Source organism: Cydia amplana, chromosome 10 (assembly GCF_948474715.1).
Source record: "Cydia amplana chromosome 10, ilCydAmpl1.1, whole genome shotgun sequence".
In the NCBI taxonomy this organism is placed as follows: Eukaryota; Metazoa; Arthropoda; class Insecta; order Lepidoptera; family Tortricidae; genus Cydia; species Cydia amplana.
The window spans coordinates 11,688,736-11,713,497 of NC_086078.1; the positions used below are offsets into that span (position 1 = coordinate 11,688,736).

The window sequence follows — 24,762 nt, forward strand, 5'->3', positions numbered from 1 at the left end:
CGAATTTAAAAAAAGTCCGTTTTTAGGGTTCCGTACCCAAAGGGTAAAAACGGGACCATATTACTAAGACTCCGCTGTCCGTCCGTCCGTCCGTCCATCCGTCCGTCTGTCACCAGGCTGTATCTCACGAACCGTGATAGCTAGAAAGTTGAAATTTTCACAGATGATGTATTTCTGTTGCCGCTATAACAACAAATACTAAAAACGGAATAAAATAAAGATTTAAGTGGGGCTCCCATACAACAAACGTGATTTTTGACCGAAGTTAAGCGACGTCGGGCGGGGTCAGTACTTGGATGGGTGACCGTTTTTTTGCTTGTTTTGCTCTATTTTTTGTTGATGGTGCGGAACCCTCCCTGCGCGAGTCCGACTCGCACTTGGCCGGTTTTTTTAATGTCCGGGTTAGGTACCTAGTAAAATAAATCTGTTTGTCAAAATAAACAACATTTCTACAATCGGTACAGTCAAACGTTTGTGTTTACACCATTTTGTACAAACTTTGGCAATTTGGTAGCATCTAAGAAATCTGTAAAAACATGTTGTGGAAATAGTGTAGTGTTATTACAATGTTGCGGTTTATTGAAAATAAGGGTTTCTTTTCTTTATTGAAAGAGCTTTGTCACTGAGTGACGATGTCGCTCTGTATATATACTACATAAATCTTAACGTCTACTTAATCCTACATTTATCAGCTTATAAATTAAGTTTGCAGCCTCTGACAGCGGCATACGTATCCTTGAATTGGCCTTTAGTACAACTTCGCCTTAACTAGAATTAAATCATAATTTCACTAAAACTTGTATCATAGGCGTTAATTAGTAATTAAAATAAAATTTGGAATAAGTTTTTGTGAAGTTTCGGAATAAAAAAAAACAAGTAGGCTATATTGGTGACGGGTGGCGAAGTATGGTTAATTTAAGCACTTCAAGAGTCTTCAAGTACTCTGTATGAAAGTAAAAACAAACAAAAATCTAAACTAAGCAACCTTATTGCAGTGTTGTACGAGTATCTTGGTGCTTAACTATTACGATTAAGGTACTTTCGGCTAATGTGACTGTTCGTTTTAGTGATACTTAAAGAAAGAATCGTGCAAGCACGCAATTAACTTTATACAGTTCGTACTACATGTGAGCATCACGGACTAAATATACAACTTATTTAAGTTCTAATTACTACCTTTGATATTACTCTTAGGGCCACTTGTACCATTCACTAACCCGGTGTTACCCGGTTAAACCTGCAGTTACCATGGTTACCACTTACCAGTACAATTTAACACTGGGTTAACGGTTTAACGCGTTAACCCCAGGTTATTGAGATAGTGCAAGTGGCGCTTCGTTTGATATCTACCGGGCCATTTACGAGTATTTAGTTTTTATTAAGTATATGATATTGTTTTTATAAATTAAATATGGTTTATAAGCAATAATTCAAAACTGCGCGCATTTTATATAGTTTATCTTGCTCCATAGGTATAGGTACGTGGCAATTAAACTTCAACCAAGTTGAATAACTCAAGTCCCTAACCTCATGCATATCATGCCAGGCGTTAGAAGGCGCAACATATTCCGTGTTACGTTTACTTACGCACGAAGGCACAGGGCGGACACGCCATACATCAAAAATTATTTGCGTTTATATGTGTGCGCGGCACGTCTGTACACGCGTCATTGTGTATGTGTGCGTACCTAACCTAAGTCGCTCTACTGAGAGCATGCCAGAAGTCCGTCAGATTCATGCCGCGGCCAGTCGCGGGGCGAGGTAATCCGAGTCGGGGCGGGGCGGTGCGTGGCCGTTCTGTATGATAATACTATTACTTATTCTGTGACGAAGGTGACTCGAATATTACATCGAACTAGTAACAGACAGAGCAGATAAAACCCTTTCGTCAGTTTTCTTTACTATCTTATTACTAGATCCCGCCTGGCAGCTGTTCATCGGTAAGAGATGCAGGCCAGCACATAGTTTGTAAAAACAATCGAAAGTCTTTCTCTTAAGTGATATCGTCGCTCGATATGTGGTTTACCTTTTTTCGGGGCTCGGCATTATATTGGTTTGAAATGGAGTAATGTCCCTGTCGTGGCATATTCAAGGAGCTCTAATTACTTAAAACTTGAGGCTGCGGAACCATACAAGTTTGCGACCTAAATTATTCATACCCCTTTTGAACCTCAAGTAATTTAGCTCATTCATTCGTCAGAATTGAATGAATGAGTAATTTAAGTGATCATAATGATTAGAATAGTTCATTGTTGGATAATTGTCGCTATTCAGCGAAAAACTTGTGTTGAACAGAATTGATGTCACCGTTAGGACGCCCACTACAGAATTAGTTACAAAAAAGCGAAGGCGAAGGCGAAGCCCAATTAGACATAAAGTTGAGAATAGGCCATATTAGATCACTAAAAGCAACGTAAGTAGATTTCTAAAATATGGGCATTGTTCTATTTTTGGGTAGTATGTGTCTGATTATACCCAAACCGTTTTATTTGCATTTAATTAATAAATGAGCTAAAGATAGGAAAATGATTAAAATCTATGATCTGGCCTCGACATTGGTATTGTTAGGTAGGTATTTACTTAAAGATATAATACATTAAATTTATAATCGCGGATGTCCGTGTACTTAATTGAAATACATGGAACGACATTTTTGCGTAGGTATGTTAAGCAGGAAACATTTGTAATTGAATGTAAATCAAGACTGAAAAACCTACATTTGCGGTAAAGTAAACTGCCTAATTCAATATTATGCCAGGATTTATACTAATTCGCCAAACCAGATGCCCGTCACGGAACGTCCCACATTTTGGCAAGCCCTAGCCAATCGACTGTACTTTACCCAGGCAATCAGAAATGTCGTTTCGTGTAATATGGGTAAGCCTACTTGAACAAAAAAGGTAGTTTGGTACGAGTATTTCATGTTACTATGCTTATCAATTTAAGACGTATAGGTACCTTTTTTTACTCAAGATATTAATATAGGGAGTGAAATTATAAGTGTGCCGTCTTATATTGATGGTGAGATTTGATTCGTCGTGTGAGGTACTTATTTAAACACTTGTATGTATGTAAAGTATGTAACAAGAACTTCTATATTTCAAACGAGACACTACCTGTAGGGCTATGATGGTCGACTGTATAAATGATATAGCTGTATAAATGGTGATAAAACTGACATTTTATCCAGTTTTTATTGATTTGTCGTCTTTTCCACTTTTGACAGCGATAGTCGTTAAATGATTAACTGCATAACATGGTCGTTGGATAATATGTCATTTGTCTACTTTTCCAACTTAAACTTAGTTGATAAGTGGATAAGTTAAATGATATAAAAGACACTTATCTAGATTTATACATTTTTATAACATTCATACCGTTTTGTCCACTTTGACAGCGATAGACGGTAAATGGCTACGTTTGTAGGATAATTAGACATATAGTCGATTTTTGACGGCTAGCCTTTGATTAATTTATCGTAGTGCTCACTGGGTCACGATAAGGTGCTCTCGTGTTTTAAAAGTGGTGAAAAATATTTATTTTTGGAATTACTTAAATATCAGTAAGTATCTGTTTTTTTTTTCAATATAATATATAGGTACAATTTGAACTCCATTTGTTTCCATATAACAATATCATTACATTATTTGTAGGAATGGCAAGATATCACTTCTTCTTGGCCGCGGCTGTCATGGAAGAAAAGCAACAAAGGAAAATCCAGCGACGGGCCATAAGGGACATATGCAACCCCTTTGATATGCCCAACGAAGAGTTTCGGCACATATATAGAGTGCGCAAAGAGTTGGCACTCTATTTGTGTGCCGAACTCGACGCCGACCTCAAACCTAACCATGACGATGGATTGCCGGCACATCTTAAAGTAAAGATATAATGTTGCACTATTCCTCAAATCATTATTGTCACTTTTACCACCACCTTGATCATAATACTTATTTAATAATGACATACCAACTTACAACTCTTTGTTTTAGGTTCTAACATCACTGCACCTATTGGCTGACGGTAGTTACCAAAGGGGAACTGGTCAAGACCATGGCTTGTCTATTGCTCAGTCCACTGTCAGCAAGTACCTGGACCAATTTGTTACTGCAGTCAATAGAAGGTATGTCTATTTTGGTACTTAACACCACTGAAACAGGGGGTAACAAGGTAAAAATATAAGAGTGCAGTGAGATATTTTTTCTATAATGATGTTCCTTTTATACGGCGTAATCACTACAATCAGATACATTGGAACGCAAAAATGACTCAGTCAGTAACATCATATTAAATCTTTTTTCTTACGCAGAATTTTGGGGACTAGAGCCCGTACCATGAGTCTCTGACAGTGTCAAAACTGACATTTACGCTATCGAGAACGTAATTTACTTTCTATACATCTCGCTCGTACTCGCATATTAGTGCAAACGAGATGTATAGAACGTAAATTACGTTCTCGACGGCGTTTATGTCAGTGCCAAACTGATGGTAGCCGTATAGGTATGAAATAGAAATTTATTAGGCTTGAATGTGTTATAATTTCTTTTTTTTAATTTTGTACTTTTATAGGGAATTTGAATTGTTTCAAAATATTTAATTGCATAATAATCATACCTAACTTTTGTTATTACTTCCATATTTATGTAAGTATTATTCAATATTAGCTACATGTAGCTAAGGTACCAAATCATTAAAGTGGTGGATTGTTTACAGACTCAAGGACAAATGGATACTCTTCCCAGGAGACGAGCAGTCCCGGCAATCCATCGCCAGAGGTTTTCAGGAGGCATATGGGGTTGCTAACATCTTGGGTACAGTAGACTGCACCCAAGTAAAAATATTTCCACCTCCGTTACCACACGGTGTACAGTATTTAAACAGAAAAGGAAATCATGCACTCAACGTTCAGTTGGTATGTAAATAATAACTTCAAAATCATAATTTGATAATTTTGAATAAATCTAATGCATTTTGTTTGCTTGTAAACCATAAGATCGCCAAAGTAAAGTAATCCCTATTAGCGTTGCTTCACCACAGACTGGTACGTTTTGTTACAAATAACTGGTAAACATCTTATTTAATTAAGTACACGTTTTTAGATCGCGGACGTTAACTGCAAAATACTGTCGGTGAATGCGAGGTTTCCGGGCCGGGTACATGACTCGTTCATTTTCAATAATTCTTCAATAAAAGACGAGTTACGAAGATTGCATAACGAGCATATTGGAGAATACTTTCTTCTGGGTAAGCAGCAAGTTATAATATACTCGTATTATCATGGAAATAAGTATTTTTTCATAAGTTTAATCTTTTATAAAAGCCTTTATCTTTCTGTTCTTACTGTTATTTAATAAAAAAACACCTAATATTCATTCAACTAAATTAGGATATAAATAGGTGGTCGAGTATTTTGTTATTTTGAAGATAATTAAGATATTACATATAATATAACCATTGTTATAATGTTTTAGTTTATACTAAACATAAATTGTAAATAAATAAAAATTGTAAATGAATGAATTAATTAATTAAATTCGTAAAGTGACCATGTAATATTTCGGCAGGGTTACATCGATTGCCACGGCCAAGACTGACTAGTTGGTGTAAACTTAGCGTGCTAAAATATATATAGGTATGTCCGAAAACGTAGAACACCAAAATAAAATATAAATATAAACATTTCAGGTGATTCGGGGTACGCTCTTGAGCCATGGCTCATGACGCCCGTGATGAACGCTGCCCCGAATAGTCCGGAACAAAGGTTCACGGCCTGGCACTGCCGCGTGCGAAACACAATAGAAAGAACAAATGGATACTTAAAAAATATATTCCGCTGTCTGGGGCACGACCGTGTGCTCCATTATAGCCCGGCTAAGGCTTCGGCTATTATTTATGCTTGCTGTACACTATATAACATAATGGAGCATTACAAGTAAGTGAGCTCTAGCATTTACATAGAGAATCAAGTAGGTATGTTACAAAAATGTTTTAAAATACAGTACTTGTACCTAGGTAGTAGGTAGGTACACATAATGAACTAAAACAAAGGTTCAAGAAAAAATAAGGTTTGCCTACCGCAAATAATAAGGTTTGGCTCCGCTGCTCAAAACTAAAGAACCTAATACCTATATAGTAACCCTTGTATGATCACTCGAATCTTTCTATCCGTCCGGTTGTCGCGTAATTAAACCACTGACATATTTTTTTGAGAATGACCCATTTAAGATTTAGGAGGATAACACTTTATAAAAACATTAAAATTACTCAACAATTAGACTAGGGTAGACGGGGGTAAATTGAAACATTTATTGTTTGATGGCCTGTAACTATTTTATTTTTACAGTTAGCTATGAAGGAAAACATCGTGAGGAAACCAGCATACATCCGCAAAAAACATTTAAAGGTGTTTGAAATTTCACAAATTTAACACATATCAGTGAAAGAACAAGGTTCAAAGTCAAATGGCGTTCTACAAGTTTTAATCATGTGTCTAAAGATGGCAGTAAATTTACTGTGACTACAAAATTTACTTTGACAATACGCCTCTTTACTAAATTCTCTTTGATATAGGTATTTCCTTGTTCCAGAATTCTGCCAGTAATAGAACCAGAGGCAGTATTTGAAGAAGACGCTGCTCAAGGTGGGATGCATTATCCGCAAAACGGACTTCTGTTAAGGGTGGCACAGGAAAAACGTGCCCAATTAATAAACGATTATTTCGCCTAGTTCCGTTCCACGGGGCCTAGGGCCGTTCCACGACCGATGCTGCTTCGGTACTCATTAAACATATTTATAATATTTGGGAAAATTCTTGTGATGCAATTGGCATATTATGTGATCTTTCTAAAGCATTTGATTGTGTGGATCATGGAACGCTCATTTTGAAATTAGAACACTATGATCTGTCAGAAAATGCCCTAAACTTTATGTCTTCTTACCTTAGCAATAGAACACAAACAGTTGTTGTAAACAAAACCCAGTCTAGCGGAGCTGTAGTCCAATTAGGAGTACCAGAAGGTTCTATTTTGGGTCCATTCCTGTTTTTGGTTTATATAAATGATTTGCCATGTATAGTAGAAAATCTTTGTGAAATAGTCCTTTTTGCTGATGACACATCATTACTTTTTAAGGTTGATCGTAAATCTTCCGATTACAGTGTAATTAACAGCACACTCGTTGATGTAGTTAACTGGTTTACTGTGAATAATTTGCTTCTTAATGCTAAGAAAACCAAATGTATTAGATTTTCTATGCCGAATGTTAAACCAGTCGATACTAAAATACTTTTGAATAATGAATGCTTAGAGATGGTAGATCAAGCACTGTTTCTTGGTTTAACATTGGACAAAAATCTACAATGGAGTCCTCATGTAGGAACACTGGCTAACAAATTAAGTTCGGCCGCTTACGCCGTGAGGAGAATTAGACAATAATGACCTACATAAGTATGTATATTTGCACTGGATTTAGTATTTTCGTACCAAATAACATTTTTAGGACTTTGATATTAAAGTACAGTTAGTGTTGTTATGGTTGATTTCAATATGCTTCACGATCGGATCAAGAATGTTTAATCCATCATTGTAGTGCGACCGAGGGAAAATGCGGTGGAACGGATCGGCGTACTGAGCTCGCGGGGCCTGCCGCAGCGCGTAAAATACCTAAACTCGCTCATCCCCGAAATGTAATAGCACTACAATTTTATGCATTACTTGACATTGTTTCAAAATTAACTGTAACCTTTACTTAAATCATATTGGAAGTAAAAAAAGATCTTCTTATAGAAATTAGTTCGCGTTTATGTCAAAACTCTTACCTGTTCGCCAAAATCCGATTGCGTTCTCTTAAAGCTAGAAGTTTTTGTTCCTCAATAGTGTTCCTTTTGACCAACTGTTGTAGTATGTCCTGTGAAAATAAAGTCATTAAGATGAAAGGGGACAACCGTCAGTTTCCGGTCAGTTTACTCTTGCTTATTCTGTATAAGGGTGTAATTACTTTTAAAATTCCGTTTTGTTCTTTCTGCATCTCCACGAAATTTGTGGTTGTAGCAGGCTCTGCACGGTTGCGGACGGAAGGACGGGCGGGCTGCTCTGGTTGAGCTGTGCGTGGGAGTGCGTGATGTTGCGGGACAGCCAGCTGGGGAGGGGTGGCGGCTCGGGGGGCAACATATGAAGAAGCGTGAGCTGCACGTGCAGGGGGAAGGCGTATAGGCTGAGTGGGAGGGTGAGCGGAAATGAAAGGTGCGGATAGAGTAGGGAAGGAATATGCAGGGCTGGCCGGCGAGACGTAGGAATGCGTAGTAGTGGCGATGGGTGTGGACGAGGGCGCAAAGAAGTCCATGCTATTTAAGGTAGTATCACTGCACCCAGCAGCGATAAAGTGCAGGCAGTCTGTCAACTGGGGTCATCAGCACATGCAAGTTTAAAAGATAATTATTAAAACCTAACAAAAAAGAAACAGTTTTATATAGGTTACAAACAAATAATGGTTGTGTCGTTTCGTTTATCATTTTCATATAATTTAGGGCTGAAAACATTATATTCATACTTTTAAAACGCAGAGTTGTTTTTTTACATTTGTAATCATTGGCTTAGGCCATAATTTTACATATCTATGGAAATCGCCACTCAATCCTTTGAAGTGATACTTTATAGAATAAGGAATCCCTAAATTATTTATGTAGCATGTATGTTTTGAACAATAAAGATTTATTTATTTATTATTTATTATTATTTATTTGAAAATTATAACTAAAGTTACTGGATTATTATTATTAGTTGAGGTCTGGCCTAGTGGGTAGTGACCCTGCCTGCGAAGCCGATGGTCCCGGGGTCGAATCCCGGTAAGGGCATTTATTTGTGTGATGAACACCAATATTTGTTCCGGAGTCATGGATGTTTTCTATGTATATAAGTATGTATTTATCTATATAAGTATGTATATCGTCGCCTAGTACCCGTAGTACAAGCTTTGCTTAGTTTGGGGCCAGGTTGATCTGTGTAAGATGTCCTCCAATATTTATTTATTTATTGTATGTAAGCAATGGATTCTCTTTTGTTTTTGTAGGTAAGCCTTACCATATATAGATATTATACTCAATTAATCACATTCCCAATTCCAGTTTCTCGAGGGCCCACTCCCTCCGAGCTCGCTGTCCCGATTGCTGATAACACCAGCTGGTCCTCTTCACTAAGCGCTGGCACCTCCACCACATTGCCCGTCCTTCCGCGAGCACGGTTTGCGGCCGCATTGTTTTGCCTCGTTTTCCTTCTTATGTCGCGCCATGTCTGACATTAAAAATATGCTAATATTTAAACCTACACATTTAGTAGTATTGTTAGCCTATCTGCGGTATTAATCTTAATAAAAGGACAAATGTGTGATGTGTGATAAACACAAACGTAATTTAACTCTCAATTACCTTTCACTCTGGTAGGCCACGGGCAGCGACAGCTACCGTTAAACAAGTGAAGAGCGAAGTTAAGAAAGGAGGGAAAACGGCAGCGATTGGTTGAAGCTTCTCGTAGTATGTTGAGATGAGACTATGACAAAGACTGGATGCAGTAGGTACCTACTCCAGTTGCCATGAGTGGCCATTTTAAGCCTGTGCGTTTTATTTCACAAAACTTTAGTTTTCGTTTTTACAAGTTTGTGTAGAAGTTGCGTTTGTATTATTTTATTTCGATTCTAAAGTTTGTTTACTACTTAAAGTAATTCATAAATAACGATATATTTTTTCAAATACTTTTATTCATTTCAAAAGGCTTAGGCGTCGGCCACTGGGGGACTTCCCCCTAATATAATAAATTACACCGTAATTACTTACCACCTTCCAGGCCTGTACCGATTTTTTTGGCCCATAGTTACCCAGCTCTTGGGCTAGTTTGGCCCACTGGGCTTCATGCCCTGCTGCCCCGAGAGGCCCGCTGTATTCACCATTGGCGAATAAGTGGTGGTTCGACATATATTCGCACAATATTCTTTTTTGTTGCGCAGTGCATCGGCTGAAATAAAGAAGCTCATTGCCAAATTTGATCACAACCAAGTTAACGAACTATACTAGAATTGTACCTATTAATAGTTACCTATTTGTTTTACAAGGGGGCAAAATACCCGAGCAAGCGAAAGATTCAAAAATTAAAAAAGAAAATGTAATCTTGAGCGTTGCGACGGTTTCAAGGCACGAGGGTTAAACAAATTTTGCCACCGAGTGAAACAAAATTTTTCGCCATACCAATACAAGGGAAATACTAACTGTAAAATATCAAACAAAATAGAATCATCGAATTTAAACTGTTGTGAGACATACTAACATTGAACCGCACACTGTCGTCAGTCCCACGTGCACCGATTAACAGAGCTCTACGTCTCTGTGATCCGCAATATATACAAGGCGAGCTGCGGCATGTACGACAGGCGTTAGAGAGGAATGGGTATGGTTGGAGACAGAGCCAGCGGGCAGCAGGTTCGTCATCGGTTCGAAAGAAGCATACAGCGGAGAGAGCACCTGCTTACCTACGCACCTGCTTACCTACCGTACATTAAGGGAGTGACGGATGAAATTTGACGCCTATTACGCCGGAGGTTTAGCATTAGGACAATGTTCCGTCCTCATAAAAATTAGAAGTGTGCTGCGCTCTCCAAAGGACAAGGATCCGCTGGGTAACCCGGGCATCTTCGAGATACCATGCGATTGCGGTGTCCTACATCGGAGAAACCGGATGCAACGTGTCCACTAGACTCGTAGAACACATACGGAGTGTAAAGAAGATGGACTGCAGCATCTCCGCAGTGGCAGAGCACGCCCTGGGTACAGGCACGTCGCACTATCTTCGATTCGACAAAATTAAAATCATTCAAAATTTAGTACATTCTACCAGCAAACATAAGAAAACAACTCAAAATTTGCATTTGATTGCTTTGCCTCACATGTGAAGAAAATGTCACTTCTCGAACTAGTGCGAGAAAGAGCACTTTCCGTGCGTATGTCGAAAGTTTAAGTGCCATACGTACTGTAAAACGTTGTACGATACACGTGCGAATAGGTAATTCGCAACTCGTGTCGATTTAAAACATTCGCTTCGGTCGTGTTTTATTTTATCGCCACTCGTTTCGTATTTCCTCTTTTCCGCACTTGTATCGTAAATAATTAATGTCGTGCACTTACATTTTCGGAGGCATGCTTATATAAAGTCCGTCAACCAAATCTTGTCAGTAGTAAAAGGCGGCAAATTTGAAAAATCGCGGGTTAGCAACACTGTGTTCAAATAATTCCAAAACGCGTGTCATCTGTGTTTTATCTGTGGAATGTGGACCGTGAATGACAGCCGTCACCTTATTTGTTTTCATTTGGTTTTCATTCTGAATCGTTTCTGTTTCAAGAGATATTTCTGCTGACACCATTAAATACCAATACATTAAATAAGAATAAGCAAAGCTAAGGGGCCTACAATGTACAATCATGCTCGTTGATGGTAAACATTACTAAAAATTGAGGTTATGACTTGTCTTCGAAAGAGTTCTTCCAATACTTGTATTGGAAGAACTCTTTCGAACTTTTAAGATTATGTTCAGTTTTTTTGTTTTAGGGTTAAAAGGCATAAATAAAATTAAAACGTATGCCTAAATCTATCCAACAAGACCATAAATTGTGTCCTGGAAACCGTCCATAGGCCCACATGTCTAATATTTTCAGCAATCAGTTGTGACTATTTACAAAGGTAAACCTTTTAAACAGTATTAAGAGCCTTGATTATATCGCCGTTCTTTCGCAATATCTACCTAATCCATACATGTTTGTTGCAGGATTAAATCTTGCCCAATATAAGGCGTTCGTAGTAGGTAGTATCTTTTCAGACAATACTTACCTATGGCGGTTTATGTACGTGTACAACGCAACCAAGTCGAAAAGTGACCCTTATCTTATTTACCTTTAAATTAAATAAACACCCAAATATCAGTTGTTTTATTTTTAATATGTATATTGTACAATATATACCAATCAAAAAAATTACACAGGTATGTCATATTCATCCAGAACAGTACACTAATTTACATTAACAAGTGGCATATTATATTGTAAATAACAAATATATGCACTATCTAATTATCTGCATTTTGATATGATTTTATTTTAGTAAACTTAGAAGACATAGATAGGGAACAAAGAGAATATAAGCACTACAATAGGGAGTTGTTTTTGATATCTTCAAATTTGTTCATCATTTTGATTAACATTGTTTTATCATCGCTTTTAAATTGTCCGTCCATGTTTCAATTTTTTTCAATAAACCGCGAGTGACAATTTGAATTGACGTACGCAGGGCGCGCTCAGCGGAAAAAAAAACTGTTGGTTCGATGTACATTGCTGCTTTTCTTAGCGCAATACTGCTCTTTGAGTGTTGCCCTACTTTAGTTTGCTTTACATTGCTACTGACAAGATTTGGTTGACGGACTATAGTAGTATAATAAGTATACCAAATTTTCTGCTAATATAGTTGTACATACACGAATTAACATGAACGAATGTCAATATTGACAAAGAAAATCAACCGAGTACCAGTGTCAGTAGTATACATTTTTAAGTACTTACCTTCATAGACATTGCCTCTGTAGACGCATAGGTACGTATTAAGCCGGAAACCCACTGCTGCGCACGCCACGCACGGTGCACATCAAGTGTTTGTATCCACATTCCCCATTTTCGAGCACGCGGCCCGTGCTACGCACGAAAAGGGCCTTTACATGTGCACGTAAACTTTTTTTCGAATTGATACTGTCGTGAGACTCGTGAGTCATAATAACTTCAGCCACAAAATAAGTGTACCGCGAACAAAGTTTGTGCGGTACACTAAAAAAATGACCATTGTGAAGGAATATAGGGAATATTACTGCAATGTTCTGTCGCCAGAGTGCAGCTCCTAAACCATGGAGTAATTTATACATACTATATGCCTTAAACAGTTTTTTGACAAGTTTTCACTATGACATTGATGCAACAAGGCGGTTTGTTTGACAGGTGGCCTACCGCGAAACGCGAAAATCGAAATTTCTTTATCTGCCTCTCTATCGATCCAATAAGTGTGATAGAGAGGCAGAAACAAAAATTTCGATTTTCGTGTTTCTCAGTAGGCCTAGTGATTGTGCTAGTGACGTCCTCTACGCAGAGTTTTGCGTAATATTCCCTATTGTAATCTTATACAGTGTGTAAATCCCATGTAAATCCAACACGGGCGAATATACTTACCTATATATGTACTTACTTTACTCTTTGGTTTGACGTATACAATTCACCGTATTTGAGGTTAATAAGATCTACTGTCCTTAAAACTTTGTATGAATTTACAAGCAAATATCAGCCTTCGTTAATTAAGTATTGCAGCCGGGTCTACCTTAATCGGTTTCACTTTAAAAATCACCTTAAATAAACGCCATTAGAATTTATATTTCAAAAGCTTTAACCATGGATAACTTTTAACTATAAATGTCACATGTGGATAAGTGGTGATAGGATGTCATTAATTAAAATACGCTTTAAGTAAACTTGTTTAGAATTGATTTTTCAAAAGCTCAAACCACGGATGATGTTTATGATCAATGGCAAAAGTAGATAAGTGGTGGAATGTGATTAAGTAATCTATTCTTTAAAATAGGCCTTAAGTCATCGAGATTAAAATTGATTTTTCAAAAGCCCAAATCATGTCACGCTATCATTAGTCACTTGTACTTTATCCTCGCGTCTTTTTTACCATATTTAATCACTTATCAGGTATTTCACATATCACGCAATAAATGATTAATGATTTGGTGACAAAGCATCATAGCCCTCCTGGTCCTGGTTGACGGATTTCTATAATTATTTAGGTATTTAATGTCATTTTCAAATAATATTTAAAATTTTAATAACAAAACTTCCATGAGACACAGACATATTATAGTATTTTATGCAACCGTTGTTTAAGAGAGGTCAAAAAAGGCGAGTGGCGTGAGTAACAATTTGAGGCGAATCCGAAAATTGTTAATAAAGACGCCACGAGTATTTTTTGACTCAGTTAAACGACGTTGCATACAATACTTTTTCTACGACCAAGCACTTACTTTAAAATAAAATTGTAAATTTAACAACTATTTTTCATTCAAGAAGTAGCAAAGAAAGGAGGCTACGGGCGGGAAAAGAATGAAATAAACAAAACATGTCTATAAAAGATGACAATTAAAATTAGGTTGGCAACAATGTATTCCATACAATATTTTTTTAGTTGTGATTACACGAAGTATCGTAAAAGTGTCAAAAAGATACTGCGTGTATGCACAAATACTTTTTTGGGGAATAGACCCTTTAAATGACAAATAAAAGTACGGGAGTAGAAAAAATATATTAAACGTAGCGCCTCGAGCGTTTTTCGACTTAAAATACGTGAGTGACCCGTTTTTAATATATTTAATATATATTTAAAATCTTTATTCCTACTTAACATCTTAGTCTTAACATCAACTTTCTTCCATCATATTATGTATCGAATGTTTACAATGTTTTACACCAACAAACTTGGATGTTAGGTACACTGAACAAAAATGATAACGAGTATTGTCGTTTGGCAAGATCGCAAATCGGTCGTTTTGGAACGTAAATAAGTAAAACTATACCACTTGACAAAGTTCGAACAACCGAGAAAACCTCAAAATCGAAATGCACGTTCTCCATGTAAACATTTTAGGATTTCTCCTTTACCAAAAAGCTATTCGGGTTAAAAGTATTTTTCAAGAGATTCGATTTTCAAAGTTTAAAACTACTTAAATAGTTCGTTATTAAAACGAACGTTTGTGTATATATTTTTTTAAGTTTGATGAGGTACTAGTAAACTTACATGACATTACAAATATTAGTAGTTGATTTAAAATGATTATGTGAACGTCAGCTGTTCTGTCAGACCAATTTGGCTGAGTAAGGGTCGGTTGCACCATACTGTTTGTCATCGTTCCATACAATAAAATTTAGCGAACTCTTTAACGATGACAAACAGTTTGGTGCAATCGACCTTAATCTGTTGTTCTCTCTCCATATTAAAACAACAGTTTCTGTTATGACTATAATATCTATAATAATCTTACTGCAGTCGCGTAGATCTGTTTGTAAGAATCTAAAGACCGCGTCACATAGCGCTCGGTTAGAACAACGGGTAAGGCAACCTGACATGTCATAATAAATTCAGTGCCCAGGGACGGCAGACGACAAATTCTAAAAGATTTATCGCAAAGACGCAACTTCTATTAACAAAAGGTATCTTTCATCCCACGTTTGCCTTTTAGTCCGCGGTAATGGGACAAAGGCTTCAATATATGTAACGTAGGAAGACTACACCCGCTTACCCGCATATTGCAAATTAAATTACATTTCTAAATAAATTTCTGAGAAAGTGTTTACCTACACGTGTGCGAAAGTAAAATGGGGCATAATTTTAATACTAACATATTAATAAATTAGTACCTATTTTATGTCATTATCGAACTCTCCTATTGATCCAAGCTAAATGGAATGTCCAATTTAGCTAGAGCCCGAAATGGCTCAACAATCAAGGAGCGCGACTGTACGTGTATGTACTAAACGTGCTTGAATTGTTTACAGAAATAAAATCAGGATAGAAATAAGACTCTGAATAAGAATTAATTGCTCTGATTTTCCAACGATACAATCTTGATTCGGCGTCAATGCGACGTCCCATTAACCAACTTCATTGTCAAACAAAGATCTTCGTTTCTGCCACTGCCTGGACAGAAAACATATGGATTCAAAACTTATAAATATATTAGATAAGTAATTTTCCTTTTCCAAATAGCCCCGTGGAGCGGAGCCCCATATTCCGATAGGTATATAATGAAAAATGGTAACCATGCATGTACATCAACAATAAAAGGTTGAAATCAAAAATAGATGAACGTTACAAGTTTCCATAGTCACCTACCAATATTAATAAAAAAACATTTAGCTAAGAGCTACAAAAACTATGACGCCAAGTAGGTATTATAAAAGTATATAAGTACAAAAAAATACAGGTCACAGCAAGGATGGCATTGCGTCTCCAAGTCATATGATAATTATTAATTTACCTATCTACATATAAGCATTAAATATCTCTCCATACTTATAGAATTCGTCATTAGAGAGAAATACTCATGTTTGCTTCAAACCGCTGCTCAGCCGGCGCTCGGAATAGCCGACATTCCAGAGAAGAATGTGTTTACCCTACTCTGGAGCAAAATAAGGACTTTGTGTGCCTGCTAAACACTTTTTATTAAAAGCTGCGAGTGATTAAAAATATTTATATTAGTGCGAGTTTTCATTCACTTTTAATAATTATTTTCGTATTCTAGAGCATTTAGGTTTTTTTTTAATGGTATACAGAGAAATACTTGGAATCAGAGGAGGATCTTTAGTTATACAAAGGTACAAGTTACCTATCCAATTTTATACAAAATCAGTTGACAACAATACATTGTAGAGGCGATTGGGGACCATTGGGCAGTCGGGAGGATCGGGAACCCCTTTGTAAATCGTCAAGGACCTGCCCGAGATTCCCGACTGCCCAATGGTCCCCTACCTCCCCTACCTACCATTAATATTTTTTTACGTGATTCAACACAGTTCGTACTACACAGTGACCAGTGACTGCTTATCTTATAAAAAGGTTGCTGTGGTCGGATGTGCCGAAGCACCAACCTTTACATAAATACCTAAATTTATTCATAGTAAAAAACAGTTGTCTAAAATACTCACTAGCTTTCCCAATTTGATAATATGTACCTCTTTAAGTTTTTAATGAGTTTATAAGCGGTCCGCACGTGATCCGTATACATTTCTGAATAATATGGTTCACTGTATGATTATTCACACGTAAACACATAATTAAAGTTTGATTAGTTTTATCTACAACTTAGTTAATAATCCAATCAGAATTCGGGAAATCCTTCAAGTTTGTGTCAAACTTTAACAATCGCGAGGGAATTCAGCGAACTCCGAGAAATGAGTCCTACCTTCACGATCTCTCATTCATAATGGGCTTAAAGTCGGAAGTATTGGCTTAAAGTTACGTTATGATGAAGACTGTTACTGCTACAGCATTGACGCGGGTCATGTCATGTCACTGCCATTTTGTTGGTACTTATCAATGATATTATATAACCATAGATAGGTTATACTCATACTTGAGGAGCACAAAAAATACTTCCATATTTATTTCTGTGCCTACGAAGAAATCTGTTACTTATTTTTGATTAATTTTCTCATTCCATCCATCTTTGTCACACTCGTTGTTAAACATAAGGTCGTCACTTTCTCTTTCGGTGTGCGGGAGCTCGTTAGCACGTGCACATTTCTCGCTTGTCCAGCCGCGACTAAAGGCAACTTGTCCAGTTTGTCACAAGATAAGCGCTTCAATTTTGGAACGCCTATAACCTATCTTGAGTTATAAATCATTGGTACTTATCAATTGCGTCGCTATTGTTGACGCATTAGATGCCGAATTCCTTGATTATAATATAGTATTACACATTCAATCTAGGAGTTTGACAATTGCAGCAGTAACGCAGCACCAGCAACGCTGCTGCAGTCGCCATCCAAATGAAACCTTTGCTACCATGTTAACCCTCGCGCTGTATTATGCTTTGCTATTTTGCCCATATACCAATGCATAATGTACCTACATGTATATAAATGTAGGCACATACTTATAGCGGTAATAGGAATTCCCATTTCAATAACAAGTCACTAATAAAAAACAAGGATATGCGCTAAAAATTATGAGGCAAACATGTAACAAAATAAATACGAGTAATTGATAAATTTCGTAAAATATTTCCATTCAGGATTACAATTTCACACTGTTTATTTATTTATTATCTATACACGTGTTCGACTGAATTCCAAGAAAAACCTAGCAACACTCAAGGCTCGGAACCAGTTTTTTCTTCATCCAAAAAATACCGGTATTATTACGTTCTTTTTCGTTCTTTGGTTTATTATTTAATTTTTAATGGGACCATCTAATATGTAATACGATGGTGTTACCTAAATACATGATTCAGTCCTACGTAACCAGCATAAAATCATTAAAAATATTTGGCTATTTTGGGTTTTACAAAAAAACAGGTTCCGAGCCCTGGCAACACCCTCTTTCCTCTTTCTTTGGTATAATTTTGTTCCCACTACATTAACATATTATGTATTAGGTAGGTACGGGCTAGAGAAAACACGAATTAAGTAACTTTAAAGTAAAAACAAACAGAGAAAGGATAGGTGAGTGTAATAGTGATGTGCATAAATATTCCCCAAAATGAAAATATTAATAACTACAATAACGTGGAAATAAAATTGGAATTTTGCTTAATTATAATTGGTTTCAATTCTGTAGGCTAAGGCTATACTGCAGGTAGAACTTCTACAATCTGAAGCTTCCGGTTCAGTCAACTCTTGATAACAATTTTTATGATATAAAAGTAGGTAACTTTAAATAGTATTTTAATACAATCGTGATATAATGGAGAGCTTTTCAGTCGAGTACCGTGTTTAGGCAACGAAGCTTGCTGAGTTGCCTAAGTAAGGTACGAGATGAAAAAGCTTGATTATATCACTATTGTATACAATTTATTATTTTATTTGGAAATTTAATTCAGGCAACAAGGCCCATATTACAAATACCTTACAGACTAACATACATATGTATTTTATAAACTTAAAACTAAACACTAGCTATTTAGTCGATAAAACGGCGTGGCTCCGTTGCATCGGCTGCTCCTGTGTCGGATTCGGCAGTTTGCCCCGGAACCTCCGAAACACGACACCCTTCGGCCAGAAGTCGGCGCACTCGATGGTCCCCTGCAGCGGTCGCGGCACAATACTTAAAACTAGTAGAAGAATCATATATGTAGTAAAAAAAAACAAAAGTATACAGCTAAGATGCGTGAGCAGCCGCGATACCTTCATACTCGTACGCGACCCGGCCCCCGCGCCCCGCACCCCCGACCGGTTGGTCAACGACACCTTCTCGTAACTCATGAGGCCCTGGTACTTGCTCCGCACTTTCGATTGGTCAATTTCATTATAGTTGACTAAACTGTATCGAAATGAATATTATAGTTGACTAAACTGTATCGAAATGAATATTATAGTTGACTAAACTGTACCGAAATAAATATTATAGTTGAGTTGGGGTCCCATAGTGAAAAAAGTATGCGATTTCACTTTGGTATACGGAGTCTTAATTCAAGTATTGCAGTCGACGAGTAGAAAAAACAACTAGTACTTTCTTTCCTGATTCAATAAACGAGTTACTTCACTAACTCTCCCTATTAGCAACGGAGTGGTTACATAACAAATACCTACTTCTTTAAAAAAACGTTTCATTTCTCTTGTCTCCTACAAGGATTGATTGACTACTTCAGAATAACATAATACAAAATGAATTTTTGGCAACAAAACGTAATTTCCAACATTTCGATAAAAGTTTTCACAACACCGCCATTAAACTACTTATTAAATAAATTGGACATTAATACAAAAAAAATGCAAGGATCAAAGGACATTTGATTAAACTACAGCCTACTTTATAAATAAACCTTATTATTCTATTAATGTATTTAGTGATAGGTTTCTTTCTTTGCATTTGCAACACCTACTGACATATGTAAATTTATTAATTTCCGCTACCCAAAGGTTGTCTGGAAGAGATCGCTTTTTAGCGATAAGACCGCCTGTTGTTTACCTCTGTTTGTATTTCTGTTTTATTTGTATTGTCTTCTTTTATTGAGGTGTGCAATAAAGAGTATTTGACTTGTATTGTATTTGTATTGTATTGTCAATTTGACATGTCAATAATAATAGGCTAATGCTATAAATTAAAATGTATGATTTGTACGAGTGATACTAATAGTTGACAACTATATTGTACCTACGTGTATTTCTGACTGACTGCGTAATGCATTATTATTTTAGTGATTGTCTTATTATACTTTAAGTTTATTTTATTATGTACCAAAATTATTATAATTATATTTGCATTCATTTAATTTAAGTATGTTAGACTGCAAATAAAGTGATCGATTGAAATAAAAATTCCAAAGACGATTTTTATTAACATTTATAAGAATGTGTTACTTTAAATGTTCCATCAAAAAAGTATCGGTAAGATGAAACATCACATCACTAGACGTGTGAAGACCGCATTTCCCACTTTCGGCAGAAACATAATTTGTTGGCATAATGGAACGCGCGAGGATATATTACCCTCTCTCGTGACCGTGAACTCGGCGCGAACAAGAGGGACTTAGTTGACTTAATTCTGTGGTCATTAAGATTTATTCAGAAAAAAACTTACACTTTTGATTACTTGCTGGGATGGACCAGCTTTGTCTTTCACTTTAGTTGACTAGCTCTTCAAGTGGCAGGAACCGGCTTCCGGACAATTAAGTCATTTAAATCTGAAATTCGATTAATTGAAATAAAATCGAAATTCCAACAACTCAATTATGACATATGCCACTTGAAAGGCTAGTAAATAATATATGTATGAGTTGTATAAAATTATGCAAAATTATGCAAGCAAAATATGTAACGTTAAAAGAATTTTCACATTTGTTCAAAAAAGGGAAGTTGGATGGGGAGCGCTTCAGGTTAATAGATTTAGGGCCCGATTCGGATTTTGAAATAGACATCTATAAGATATCTTTTAGTCATCACCAAGATACGATAACGATATGTTTAAGATCTAACCTGTCAAATTTGACATTTGCGCGATTCTGGAGATACTCTTGAACGATTTCCACAAGATACGGCTTAGAGATCTAATTCACATCTATTAGATATCTAACTCTATCTAACGTAAAAGTGACATTGGTTGCCCGAATTGCGCTGCAAAAGAGAACTAGTTGAAATCTAAACTATAACGTATCTAGAATAGATCTAGTACGTGTCGTCTCTTGTGAATATCTTAAAGTTCGAATACGGCAGTTAGACAGCTTAGTTAGAAGCACTTCTGCCACAGGATAAGTAATACTAGTATTATCATACTTCCGTCTTGTTACGCCATGTAGGCTTACCTACCTGAAGTTTCTGCTTCGTAAAACATTTACGCGTAGTTAGATAAACTAAGATATAATCAGTGTGAAGTGAACATAGAATGATGAGACACGGCGCGGTGTAGATATAACAAAAATCTTACCTCGCGCGCAATGATGTATACTGTCGCAACGCACTCGTGCTAATCCTACTGGTTTAGTAAAAGCCCTTAGTTCTTCATTCGATATTTAACTCGATCTTAAATCATCCTTTCCCGATGTTTATGAGGACGTCTATATTAACTCGGGAATTCTATTTTAATCCACCTTGGTTTATCTGTTGATTTATTGTTACACGGATCTAACATCAGGAAAAGTCGCGCTGTAGACGAATATAAATTGAAGAGTTTAGAACGTAGGGTGAATGTGTGTTATCTAACCTAATTTGTTTGTTTTTCTCAACTGTAAACGATATAGAACCATTCAGGGTCATTACTTAAAACATTGAATGGATTTGATTGCCGAAAAACCCATGTTGAAACCATTGTTTTATTTATGAATCTACATTATATCTAATTGCCAACTACGCGTTCTCTATCCGTGTTTAATTTGTTAATGGAACTTTCATACAAACTTTCACTTCATGATTACACGCTCTTAGGGGAAGATATCCCGAACAAATTATCGTTATGTTACTGGAGTTATCGTTAGGTGTACCAGATTTGATACGCATTCTTTTTTTTTGTATTTATAACTTCCGCGCGCATTGTAAGTATGTCATGTACCTACGTTAGATACAAATTTTATTAATTACGCATTATTTTGATTAAGGCACTCACTCAATCACTTTACAACAAAGTTCGGGCTATTCTAGCCTAGGAAAAAGCTTGCCCATTGCAGGAAAATCATTTCTTAATTTTTATTGAGTGTTTGTGGGTTGTATATTTTGTTATCGAATTCTAAGTCTAAGACTATAGTTATATAAGGCCTAGACAAAACCTAGTAAATTAAATAACAATATCAGCACTAATAGTAACTACCTATCCCTATTGTCCTTCTTCGTTGTCTCATTAGTACTGAGGCTCGCGACCACACGTAGCCGGCATCTATTACGGTTATAGGCTATGTGGTCTGCGCAATGCAAGCTGCCACCAGCCGATTTATTATGTTATTTATTCAAAACATCTCGTACGTGATTATTAATTATTAACGGGTTGGAAAAGAAAATTGCGGCTTTAATTACTTACAGAGTAATTGGCAATCAGAACCCGAGTGGGTTTTCGTGTCAAAAATGGAATAAATGACCGACCGACATTTGTTATTTTTATATTCACTCATGTTTTATTTGTCTTAAAAACATGTTTGTTCTCATGCAAATATTATTATTGTACTAAGTTTATTAAGCTTTGTTTTGTATTCCATATATCCATATGTATGAATGTTAAATGGACATAAGATGGTTTACCAAATGTTATACCTTCTGTACCTACTGAGGGCCTACCGCGAGAAACTAAATTTGATTTTCGTTTTTGGCGGTCCTCTGGTATCGGTTTACTGTCACAAGTGTCAAAAGTGAAACTATCAGACATGGTAAAAAGTACCTCTACCATAATAAAAATAGGTGTTTTCATTTCATCTTTGTTAACTTTAAGCCTGACTAAGGTTGTGCTTTAAGACTTTCGAGTTACGTTTAACTTAGGTAAGTTTTGTGGCGAAATATGTCGCATTTGATGTCAACTGTCAAGTTTGCGACGAGCGTTAACCCGCCGAGATTTAATACGCCTAACTAAATATAGTTTTCTAAAAAAAAGAACGGTGTCGCAAAACAAAAGAAAACGTCAACCCTCGGTCGTCAGTAATTTGAATATGAAAATTAATCACAGCCCGAATGTCACAGTCATAGCCACAGAGCTCAGCGCGTTCACCCGTATAATAAATAGATTCTTCCATGCCAACACCCGCAGCCGCAATTCTACATTGTTTTTTAATAGCTAGTAATATATTAAACCCAAAATTTTATTTGTAGAGATCGCGTTAGAGATAAAGTCCCCCCCTGTTCGTTACTCCTGTCTACGAGTACGTGTATAATGTTATAATATATGTACAAATTTATGTATTACATTACATACCTTACATGCTGGTATTTAAGATAAGTGTTTTTTTTTTGGCATGAATAATATTCGTCGCTACTTTTTTACCTAGGTACTACCACCTACTATGTTCTTTACCCACAGGAAGTTGTATTATACCGTAAACTACATAGATGCTATGCCACAATAAATAGTTTTTTTTTGTATGAGCGAAACACTCTCTACATAAACGTTTATCACAGATTGCCGACAATCATCATTCATTCTATTCCTAAAATAAGACTCAAACATAAAAGCTACTTCAACAATGTTGAAGAATAACAGAATAATGTATTAAATACATATGATGTTGAATCAACATCATATGTATTTAATACATTATTCTGTTATTCACGAATAAATCATATTCTACCACTATCTAAATCAATGTATCAAGATAAAGATATAAATCACTTTCCTATATTCACGTGGCGAATGTAGGTACATATGATTAAAATTATAGCACGAATGTGGGTTAACATGCGCTAAAAATACATGGATCCGATTAGAAGAACGCGGAACCTAACAGAATTGTTTTATTTTAAGCGTTTATATTAAATAAATTTCCATATAATATTCCAAATACATATTTCAGGTGGCATACATTTACAGAAATTGTTTGTCCGAGTCCGAGTCGACTCCATGAGCTGATAACTGTGCGAAAAATGAACAGTCAATAGGTATAAAATGGTTCCATGTGTGTGTCAGTCAGCAGCAGAAGTTGCTAAGCGGGCGAGGGGTTCAAAATTATCTTCTTATTTTCTTGAAAATAAAGTCGCGTCAAGATCATTTTGAACAACTCGCCCGCTTAGCAACTATTGCTGCTGACTGTATTATACGCGTAAATAAGTACGTGTAATTAAAATTTGCTACGTGGTAAAAGTCAAACAAAATTAGCTTTCGTCTCCCAGTGCCATCGTACGTCACATTCATACAGCGTTAGGTTCTCACAATACTTGCAGTATTTCCCGCTCGCGAATATTATACGAGCTATAGTTATTTAAGTACGAGTGACACGCACGTGCGACTGTTGTCGAATTGCATGAGACCTGTCATAAGTTAAATTCGACCTCTAGAGATGTTATACATACATACTTATGCCTCTTGACGATGCTTTCGCTTTATAAGATTCACTATATATGTTGACAGCGGGAATAATGTAGGTAGGTGCAAAGTATATTTCCGGGAGCTCTGGCAATCTCACTCGCCATCAGTAAGTAACACAACATATACAGGAGGAATAGATCTACCCGTACAAGATTAAAAGGATCCTTCAAGTGTCATCTTGGAGGTCAAGGGAATCTATTTCGGCTTCTTTGCATACCTGCTAATCAATCACGAAAGCTGCGACGCCGAGAAATGATTGAAGGCTTGTAACGATTTAGTAACGATTTTGACAATTACTTACGAATTTAAATTAATTTTTTATATCAGCGAAACTGGCGAAATTGTTCAATTTGAAAGATTGATTTTTAGTTAGGGCCAGGAGAAATCCAATTTGCATATAATCGTTCTTCCGTTATCACGGGTTTTGCAAGCCAAATCCTACCCACTACACATTACTCAATTACGCTATACGCTATAT

The 24,762-nt window shown here is 36.5% G+C and overlaps 2 protein-coding genes across 2 annotated transcripts in view; one reads left to right on the plus strand and one right to left on the minus strand.

Moving 5' to 3' along the window:
• Window positions 1-3,656: 3,656 nt before the first annotated feature.
• Window positions 3,657-5,000, plus strand: LOC134651566 (putative nuclease HARBI1). Its single transcript, XM_063506671.1, has 3 exons — window positions 3,657-3,880; window positions 3,993-4,123; window positions 4,714-5,000. Exons 1-3 carry the CDS (start codon window positions 3,692-3,694, stop codon window positions 4,922-4,924), a joined length of 531 nt encoding a protein of 176 aa, XP_063362741.1. The 5' UTR covers window positions 3,657-3,691; the 3' UTR covers window positions 4,925-5,000.
• Window positions 5,001-20,259: 15,259 nt separating this feature from the next.
• The window catches only part of LOC134651308 (hornerin-like), a 215,213-nt gene continuing 210,710 nt past the window's right edge, over window positions 20,260-24,762 (minus strand). The window contains exon 2 of the mRNA XM_063506364.1: window positions 20,260-20,335. Within this exon, the coding sequence (XP_063362434.1) occupies window positions 20,275-20,335 (61 nt within the window). The 3' untranslated portion in view covers window positions 20,260-20,274. The remainder of the gene's footprint in view (window positions 20,336-24,762) is intronic.

What these genes read in the sequence shown, in the direction of transcription:
- LOC134651566 (XM_063506671.1), top strand. Translation starts at nt 3,692, where the DNA reads ATGGAAGAAAAGCAACAAAGGAAAATCCAGCGACGGGCCATAAGGGAC. An exon ending in GATTGCCGGCACATCTTAAA is followed by an intron (nt 3,881 to 3,992) that starts GTAAAGATATAA and finishes TCTTTGTTTTAG; the next exon opens with GTTCTAACATCACTGCACCT. An exon ending in GTTACTGCAGTCAATAGAAG is followed by an intron (nt 4,124 to 4,713) that starts GTATGTCTATTT and finishes GATTGTTTACAG; the next exon opens with ACTCAAGGACAAATGGATAC.